A 10,451-nucleotide genomic window follows, 5' to 3' on the forward strand; every position below is an offset into this window, starting at 1 on the left:
CTCACTTTTGTGATACACTGTATATATATATATATATAGTATATATATACACCAGTGGCGGCTGCTGGTCTTTCAAAGAGGGGAAGCTCATTGTCGGCTTACATCATAAAATTTGTCAATTTATTTATACATAAATTCTGCCCTCCGTTCCTTTTCAAGAAAATGGCCTGTGATCCTATCGTACCAAGTAGGCGTCTTTTCCAGGGACTTGACCAGTGTCCTGAAACAAATACTATGAGTGTGTTTTATTTACACAATGAACAATGGAAATGGTCAAGTAATTTCACCAAGCAAATACCAAGAAATGGGTTGCTGTTTGTCTTTCGACTTCACTCGCGATGGGACTGAAGCTCCCAGTGATTAAGTGACGGTGTAGATCTCAGAATAGCTGTCAATCAAAACGGGATTCAGCCTTTCGACTGATCCTCCAATCATCTTGCAGAAGCTCAGCGTCCAGACCTGCCCACAGCTCCATTCACCCCCAGAGACGCTCAGCGTCCGGGGGCGGGACAATCGTGGCATTTATCCAATGACCGGCGAGTTTCGAAGCAATGAAAAAAAAAACTTCCATGCAGTCCCATTGAAGTGAATAGACGCTCAGCTTCTACGGGCAAATGCATTGACGCTACGGGAGTTAACAAAATCGAGTCAGTCGATTTGTGATAAGTAGCTGATTCTGAACGAACTCGTCTTCGAGATGAACGTGTTCTAACGCATTTGTAGTCAATGAAATGTTAACACAACTGTACATTTGACCATTTAATTTTTGACATTTTAGGGGAAGCTGAGCTTCCCTTGCAGTCTTAGAGAAATCGCCACTGCTACAGACAGTAAGTGGAGCTGATAAAATGGACAGTGAGTGTAGAAACAAAGAGGTGGTTTTAATGTTATGGCTGATCGGTATATATAGCATCAGTATGACCTCATTACTAAGAATTGTAGTTAAACTGATGTGTTGATGCTACTGCCCAGCACTGCTTGTTCTTTGGTTTTCCTCCAGTAGAATAAACCTGATTTGGACTGACTTGCTATTCAGTTTCCATTCATCTAAAGATTACACTGGCAGAGCGAGTTGCTATAACAGATTTAAATGCTCTAACTCTCCACAAATACGTCCTCACTCGGTGGTTGTCATGGCTTGTGGTCGAAATCATCTAATCAAAATAAAGCACCATTTCCCAGCCCTATAAAAGGACAAAAACCCAAAAAGACTTTTCTACTATGGTAAAGCGTTTTGTAAAGACATTTAGAATTTAAGTTTGCCAGCAACTCTTTCACAGCTGGTCCTTAGAAATCATTTCTTCAGCACTGCACTTGAAAAGCAATGAGAGGGAATCGTGTTGGCATTGCAAGTACCAGATGCTCATGATTACTTTTGTTCTCGTACCAGAGGTACGCATGCCTGGCACAGCAGTGACTCTAAACAACAATTGGCTAGTAAGAGCAAGTTCTGCTTTGCCTCATTGCTCTTAAGACTGCATTAATCGATGCCGAACAAAGGGAAACTTGAAGGAAAATTCACTAAGTGCTTATGAGAATCGGAGAAGCCCATGAGCTAAGTGGATTGCTCTTTCTGCATCAATGTGTTAAATCAGCTGTAAAATGCTTCTTCATGATTCTTTACAAGTGAGGTCTTCAGATCTAGCACCATACTTTTAATTAATTTGTTACACAAAGATGTGCTGTAATTTTTTATGGTCATTTTTTGTTTTTCTCAGGTTTGATGCTCCTCATGCACAGCAGTCAGTCCACCATTCACAGGTCCCTCATTCACACCACCACATGGTGGCAGCACAAAAGAACAACATACTTCCCGGGTACACCGTCCATCCTACATTATCCATCCCTCCTCACCAGGAAAGTAAGTGCACTGTGTATTAACAGTTAGAGTTGTGTGTAAATGTTTGGGCAAGCCTGCATATTATAATGATAATGTGTAAGAAACGTATACACGAGTCTTGTTTAGGGAACTTTTAACCATTATTCCTGGAAAGATTCTCCTAGTTCTGAACTACTCTTGGCCCATCTTGTATGCAAATTATGTATAATATCTACCCACAGATTACAAGTCAGTGGATTGTGACGGCCATTCCAAAGGCTTCAACTTACATGTCTTAAAAGTACTTCATGGAGAAAATGTTCTGTTATAGAAGCCAGCTTCCTTTCAGCTTCAGATTCTTGGCTGACTGTGTTACAGTTGCTTCCAGACTTTTCTAATATTTTGTGGAATCCATTCAAATTCAAGTCTAAGAGGTTTATTGTCATTTCAGCTGATTATGAGAACATGAAATGAAACAAGTGCAAACAAGACAATATACACAGTGCAGATACAAAACAGTACAATAAATCCAAGAACTACAACGAATACAAGGCATATTCTAACCTACAACCCCAAACAACCCGAGTTTCGTACATTTACTTTGACTTTTATTTGATTGCAGACAGGATGAACCTGAGATATTTTACGTTTTGTCTGCTCAACTTCATTTTATTTATTAATAAACATCCATTCCTGCATTTCATGCCTGCAACACATTTCAAAAAAAGTTGGGACAGTTTACCACTTTGTAATGTTGCCATTCCTTTTCACCACACTTAAAAGACATTTTGACACAGTCCGGGGTCGTCGTTGTCGCATTTTGCATTTCAAAATTCTCCACACATTCTCTATTGGGGACAGGTCAGAACTGCATTCCAGTACCCGTACCCTCTTCTTCCGCAGTCATGTCTTTGTAATGTGTGCAGCATGTGGTTTTGCATCGTCTTGTTGAAAGATGCACGGACGTCCCTGGAAAAGATGACGTCTTAAAGCTCTAAGATCTCAATGTACTTTTCTGCATTAATGCTGCTATCACAGAAGTGTAAATGACCTTTGCCAAGGGCACTGACACAGCCCCATACCATGACAGACCCTGGCTTTTGGACTTGTTGCTGATAACAGTCTGGATGGTCCTTTTTGTCTTTAGTCTGGAGCACACAGAGTCCATTTTTTCCAAAAAAGACCTGGAATGCTGATTTATCTGACCACAAAACACGTTTCCACTGTGTGATGGTCCATCCTAGATGCCTCTGAGCTCAGAGAAGTCGACGCCACTTCTTTTTTGCACACTAAAGTTTTAAGTGGCATTTGTGCATGTAACTCTGTATTGTAGTGCTTGACAAAGGTTTGCCAAAGTAATCCCTCACCCATGTGGTTATACCAGCTATTGTTGAGTGGCGGTTCTCGATGCAGTGCCGTCTGAGGGATCGAAGATCACAGGCATTTAGGTTAAGCTTGCGTCCTTGGCCTTTACCCACTGAAATTCCTTCCGATTCCTTGAATGGTTTAATGATATTATGCACTGTAGAGGAGAAATATGCAAATCCCTTCCAATCTTTCTTTGAGGTACATTGTTTTTAAACATTTCAATCATTTTCTCACACATTTGTGGACAAACTGGAGATCCTCTGATCATCTTTGCTCATCAAAGACTCAGCCTTTCCTGGATGCTGCTTTTGCACCAAACCGTGATTAAAACCTGTTGACATCACCTGTTTGGAATCACATCATTATTCAGTTTTTATTACTATCCCTACATTTCCCCCGTCCCAACTTTTTTTGGAATGTGTTGCAGGACTGAAATGCAGGAATGGAGGTATATTAACAAATGAAATGAAGTTAAGCAGAGAAAACATGAACTCTTTTGGGTTCAAACTGTCTGCAATCAAATAAAAGTCAAAGTAAATGTAAGGTACACTGCATTTTTATTTTATTTGCATTTTCTGATTTGGGGTTGTAAAACATGAGGGGACGTGGCCAGAACATGGTACTGAGTATATTACTTGGTACTTCATTTATTAACATTCATTCATTCTTTAACATGTGCAGTGTTTCCAGTGCCACTGGCTGCCACACAACCCCAAAGCATAATACATTCACCCTCCGGCTTAGCAGTTAGTGTTCAGTGTGTACTTTATTTGGCAGCACTTGGCTTATCTGGATCATTTTATACTGTAAATATTTACTTTTGTGATGAGGTCGCAGGTGGTGCTGAAGACCTAACCCTAAACCTTGCAAATCCGTTTCTGTCATATCTGGTTGTTGCTTTGTTTTATAGGTCTTTTTAGGTCTTGCCCTGAATTGCATAGCCCCCCTTAACTGCCATTTCAGTAGAAGTTGTAAGCTGGAAGAACTTTCATATTATTCAATAGCCTTAGCCAGCAGTAGGCATCCATTAGGTTCATTTTAGATGCTCAGTCAGAAGATTAGAGGAGCTCTTGGTTGTTGAATGTTAGTGCAACGTTTGTAGAGTCTGATAATTTGGCCCTGGCTTTGAAATTGTCATCTGCTGACAATTCCTAATGACTTTTGGCTGGTCTAATGAATGCTTTCAAGTCAATAAAAAGATATGTCTTGAGATATTACAACAGCAATGGTAAACAATTACATATGTTACAATTACTGTGTTTAATGACTTTTTATACATCCATTAAGTTTTGTGTAACTGTGCAATAACATTTCATTTCAGAAATTTGAAACACTTGCTAAATGTGCAATAAAAATTTCATTGACAAACCTTATTGTATTTTGTAAATACACTGATCAGCCATAACTTTTTGTAGCCTGCTTTCATTCTGTTCTTCAATGGACAGGACCCCCACAGGACCACCACAGAGCAGGTATTATTCAGGTGGTGGATGATTCTCAGCACTGCACTGACACTGACATGGTGGTGGTGTGTTAGTGTGTGTTGTGCTGGTATGAGTAGATCAGACACAGCAGCACTGCTGGAGTTTTTAAATACTGTGTCCACTCACTGTCCACTCTATTAGACACTCCTACCTAGTTCGTCCACCTGGTAGATGTAAAGTCAGAGACGACCGCTCATCTATTGCTGCTGTTTGAGTTGGTCATCTAGACCTTCATCAGTGGTCATAGGACGCTGCCCATGGGGCGCTATTGGCTGGATATTTTTGGTTAGTGGACAATTCTCAGTCCAGCAGTAACAGTGAGGTGTTTAAAAACTCCAGCAGCGCTGCTGTGTCATATCCACTCATACCAGCACAACACACACTAACACACCACCACCATGTCAGTGTTACTGCAGTGCTGAGAATGATCCACCACCTAAATAATACCTGCTCTGTAGTGGTCCTGGGAGAGTCCTGACCATTGAAGATCAGCATGAAAGGGGGCTAACAAAGCATGCAGAGAAACAGATGGACTACAGTCAGTAATTGTAGAACTACAAAGTGCTTCAATATGGTAAGTGGAGCCGATAAAATGGACAATGTGTGTAGAAACAAGGAGGTGGTTTTAATGTTATGGCTGATCAGTGTCTATAAAAAAACAATAGAATGTTATGCCTGCAACAAGTTGGGGAAGAGCCAACAAAACTGGTTGGTCCCAAGTCAAGGTATGGTTTGAGAAACTGTCATTCTAAAGTGATGGACATAGCCACGTGGGGTCAGGATTACTTTAGAAAATCATTGTCACTTAACACAGTCCACCACTGCATCAAGAAATGCAACCTTAACTGTGTTATGCTTTGTGGACTGACTGTGTGTGCTTGACTACCCTGCCTGCAGTCCAGATCTGTCTTCTATTAAGAAAGGATGGCAAATCATGAAGAGGAGAAATAGCTCTTTTATACAGTAAGAATGGGCAAAAATTCCACTTGGAAAACTGCAACAATTAGTATGTTCAATTTCCAAACAATTAAAAAGTAAAATTAAAAGAGAATGTGATGTGGCCCAGTGGTAAACATGCATCTGTCCCAGCTTTTTTAAGTGTGTTACAGGCATCAGTTTCTAAATTTGTTTATATTTAACAGCGTCAAATAAAGTTTGTCCGCGCCCAGGTGGCTCAGCAGGATATTCCACTAGAAACCGATGCCTGTAACACACTCAAAAAAGCTGGGACAGAGGCATGTTTACCACTGGGTCACATCATTTTTTTTATTTATTTTACTTTTGAATCGTTTGCGAATTGAAGATACTAATTCTGAACACCCCGGTTCGAATTTCGGCTCTGCTACCGGTCGGTTGGGCACCATCTAGCAGGCACAACTGACATTGACTGCAGCAGCCACGAATTGGCCGCCGTGTCTGCTGGGTGGGGAAATAACCGGACTAAGTGGGTGGGGTCTTCAAATGTTGTGTAACGACCCTGGTTAGTGGATAGAGGCGTCTGTGCAAAAGCACAGGCGTAAAGAAGGGGTCCACTAGGACTGCGCGTGCGTCAGAGGGCACGTGAGCAGCAATATACCCTCCTTGAACGCAATTAGGGACCCACAGCAGCGGAAGACAAATAGACTACGCTAAATCGGGAGAAAATGGGAAAAATGCATAAATAAATAGAAAAATTAACAAATTACAGATTTCAATTTTTATTGCATTTTTAGAAAGTGTCCCAACTTTTCTGGAAATGGGGTTTGTTTGTAATATGGCCAGGGGTGCCCAGACTTTTCAATTCAACAGCATAGTCTGACCATTTTACCTGTATACAGAGCCTAATCCAGCCACACAGACCTTTAATAGTTGTCTTAATAAGAATAAATACATTAAAAAATGTATTTAATTCTTTAAATGTAAACAGTACGAGGCCGCTGTCAGTAGCTGTGGGACATTTATACTTAAGTAAAACTAAATGCACGTGATGCAGCGCTTCTGATGCATATTAACTTTTAACAGCAGCCGAAAAAAAGTCCAGCTGAATGATTCACGAATCTCTGCTTCCTTTTTGGGAGCAACAGATGGCTGTCTGTTAGGTAAAGGCAAAAATAGATCTGTCTGATGCAGACCTTATCTCGTATTGTCTAAGGTCGCTGCCAATGTTTTCCGAGCTCAGAGGAGATAACTGATCCAATTCCGTGCTGCGCTTGCACTTATTGGAGAAGCTTGGCAGAGCAGGGGTTAGATAAATTATAATGAGCTGTTTAAAGAACACATAGCCACACAACCTGCACTGGTGTCTGTATGTGTGTTCTATAGCAGACATCCCAAGTTGCAAAAACTCATTTCAGGGCGGTACCCCCGGACCTCGACCCCGGCCCCCCCAAGCCCCAAAAAAGAAAGCTAAATAACCTCTCGCACACACCAAAGGATGATAACAGAACTTTTAGGAGCTGCTAACTGAGCTACTAAGCTAACTGTTCGTGTCACAAACACATTAATGTGTACTACATAGTGCAGTAGATAGTGTGCAAGATAATAGATTTATGTTCCCTACACAGTGCGCTAGATTGTATATCAGATCACGGATTTATGTTCCCTACATAGTGCAGTAGATAGTGCATTAGATAACGCATTCATGTTCACTACATAGTGCACTAGAAAGTATAACTTTCTGTGTAAAAGTCTGTGTCGCCTGCGTGCGCGCGTGTGTGTGTGTGTGTGTATCTCTTGGCCGCTCGTTCTAGATTCCGGGAGATTTTATCTGACTTGCGGGCATCAGGGAGCCGCTATGTATATGCGGGAGGCTCCCGGAACTTCCGGGAGACTTGGGATGTCTATATATAGTCAGCTTCAGAATAATTCAGAATTTCGAGTTTGAATAGTTAATTAACCTAATTAGAACAATCTAACCAGTAAACTAGTCTAAACTAAACTAGCCTTTATCAAAAATATGTGTTTAAACAAAACCTCATTTCAATTACTGGTGCATGGAAATTTCTATAAACAAAATGTAACTAAACTGTGTTCCCATTTCTATTTTACTTTGTTAAGGAACTCTGAAACTGTAAATCTATAATCTTCTTTTTAATAACATATAAATACACTGTATTGCCAAAAATGCCTATTTATTTACTTTACATGTTTTAGCTCCAGCTATTGGTAACAGGTTCAGGGAAAAAATAAATAATATACTTCCAATTTTGTTTTCACACTTTGAAAAGGGCCCTTTAATTTTCCAGCATGACTGTGCCACTGTATATGAATCGAGATCTATACACACATGGTCCAGTGGCCTGCACATAGCCCTGACCCCAACCCAGCTGAACACGTCTAGGATAAATTAAAACATCGATTGTAAGTCATGCTGTTACAGCCTGTATTAATGCCCAATGTTTTTCAACAAAGGTATGGCTAGGTGTCTATATATTTTTGATCAAAAGGCTGCTTCTCTTAGTCATTTGTCAACATTAAAAAGATTAGATTACATTAGAAAAGACATAAATAAAATTACACCAATATACACTGATCAGCCATAACATTAAAACCACCTCCTTGTTTCTACACTCACTGTCCATTTTATCAGCTCCACTTACCATATACAAGCACTTTGTAGTTCTACAATTACTGACTGTAGTCCATCTGTTTCTCTGCATGCTTTGTTAGCACCCTTTCATGCTGTTTTTCATGGTCAGGACCCCCACAGAGCAGGTATTATTAAGGTGGTGGATCATTCTCAGCACTGCAATGACACTGACATGGTGGTGGTGTGTTAGTGTGTATGTATGTGGTATGAGTGGATCAGACACAGCAGCACTGCTGGAGTTTTTAAATACTGTGTCCACTCACTGTCCACTTTGTTAGACACTCCTACCTAGTTGGTCCACCTTGTAGATGTAAAGTCAGAAACGATCTCTCATCTATTGCTGCTGTTTGAGTTGGTCATCTTCTAGACCTTCATCAGTGGTCACAGGATGTTGCCCACTGGGCGCTGTTGGCTGGATATTTTTGGTTGGTGGACAATTCTCAGTCCAGCAGTGACAGTGAGGTGTTTGAAAACTCCAGCAGCGCTGCTGTGTCTGATCCACTCATACCAGCACAACACACACAAACACACCACCACCATGTCAGTGTCACTGCAGTGCTGAGTATGATCACCACCCAAATAATACCTGCTCTGTGGTGGTTCTGTGGGGGTCCTGACCAATGTAGTCATTGTAGACAGTGTGTATAGAAACAAGAAGCTGGTTTTAATGTTCTGCCTTGTGTGTATATATTTTTAGTGAGAGGCTTATTATATACAAAGACATTTTTAAAGTCGATATCTACCACCTGTATTACTCGTTTTCACCATAAGTCCCAATCATTCTGACGCTAACTGTATGTGTGATGTAACACTCCTCAGGTTTCCCTAGTCAAACGCTGTGCTCGCCCTCGTATGATGACTTGCTTCAGACCGCAAAGCAGATGGCTGCCTGTTCCATGATGCAGATCCCAGTGTTTGAGAACAGTCTAAGTTCCTCAGTCCCAGTTCAGCAGGAACCTGATCTGATCCACACATCTTTATCAAGTCTCACAGGTCACTTATGGTCTTCATGCTTTACTTAACAAATGCACTAATGATTGTCCAGAATAGTAGCATACTAACTGTGTGTTTGTGACTTCAGTGTTCGACTCACAGGGCAGATCTGAAGAATCCTTGGTGAATCAGGAGCTTTCAGTGCCAGAAGATAACTACCTTCACATACACACCATGGACCGATGACCAGGACCCTAAAGTTGTTTGTTTTTCGCATTCATCTCACCTTCACCACCAAGCTGCCATTCGCGGGCCCTTCATTAAAGTACTACAAAAAAGCATTGCTAAGTTCTTAAATTTAAATAATCTATTTTTATTTGTTTGTTACAACACCTGTGCAGGGAATTTGTAGATCACCTGTTTTTAGATGCAGTTGTATCCTAGTGGTTAAGGTACTGGACTAGTAACTAGTAATCACTAGTTAAAGCCCCACCACTGCCAGGTTTCTGCTGTTGGGCCTTTAACCCTCAATTGCTCTCACAGTACTGTAAGTCACTTTGGGATAAAGGTGTCTGATAAATGCTGTAAATGTGAAAGGTCTATCAGCATGACAGAAACCTAAATGTGTTCAAAACAAGTCACACATCTCCACGTTCAGTTTCATTTATTATGAGGAAGTGCAAAACATTTTAAACTACAGTCACAGAGCCTGTATCAGGCTCTGACTTATGCAAACCTAAAAGGAACACAAAGTGTCCATAGTACACCTGTTACCCCTAACTGAAAACTTTAAACAAGAGACTGGCCAGTCTCCAGATGCCTATAAAATACAGACTATCATGATTTCCTTGAGTTGCCTTTGTCGTGGACGTGGACTTTGTCTACTATCCTGGGCAAAACCTTACAGTTCTACACCACTGCTGCTTAATCAAACTGGTAATACATAAAGTATTTTAAAATAAAGAAGAAATTACTAAACACATTGTCCTTAATAAATGAATGGTTTAAAAAAAAAATTCTGCTGTAATAGCTGTTAAAAATGGCTCAACTGCCGCCCAGGTGGTGCAGCGGTAATACACGCTAGCACACCAGAGCTTGGGTTGGGAAGCATAACTGATGCAATTTCGACCTCTGCTGGCTGGTTGATGGTGCCTGCACAGGGTGTGGCTCTCCGTACACAAAGCTGACCTGCATATGAACTCGCCTCGTGCAGGTGAAAAGATGCAGTCGGCTACTGCACACGTGTCGGAGGGGGCGAGTGCCTGACCAGGGGGCGTGA

General features: G+C 41.0%; 1 protein-coding gene across 1 annotated transcript in view; it reads left to right on the forward strand.

Moving 5' to 3' along the window:
- The window catches only part of glis3 (GLIS family zinc finger 3), a 53,844-nt gene extending 44,426 nt beyond the window's left edge, over positions 1 to 9,418 (forward strand). Inside the window, exons 8-10 of the mRNA XM_063014355.1 lie at positions 1,719 to 1,861; positions 9,059 to 9,232; positions 9,321 to 9,418. Coding sequence (XP_062870425.1) covers positions 1,719 to 1,861; positions 9,059 to 9,232; positions 9,321 to 9,418 — 415 coding nt within the window. The remainder of the gene's footprint in view (positions 1 to 1,718; positions 1,862 to 9,058; positions 9,233 to 9,320) is intronic.
- Positions 9,419 to 10,451: the final 1,033 nt, after the last annotated feature.

This window comes from Trichomycterus rosablanca, chromosome 18 (assembly GCF_030014385.1).
Source record: "Trichomycterus rosablanca isolate fTriRos1 chromosome 18, fTriRos1.hap1, whole genome shotgun sequence".
NCBI lineage: Eukaryota > Metazoa > Chordata > Actinopteri > Siluriformes > Trichomycteridae > Trichomycterus > Trichomycterus rosablanca.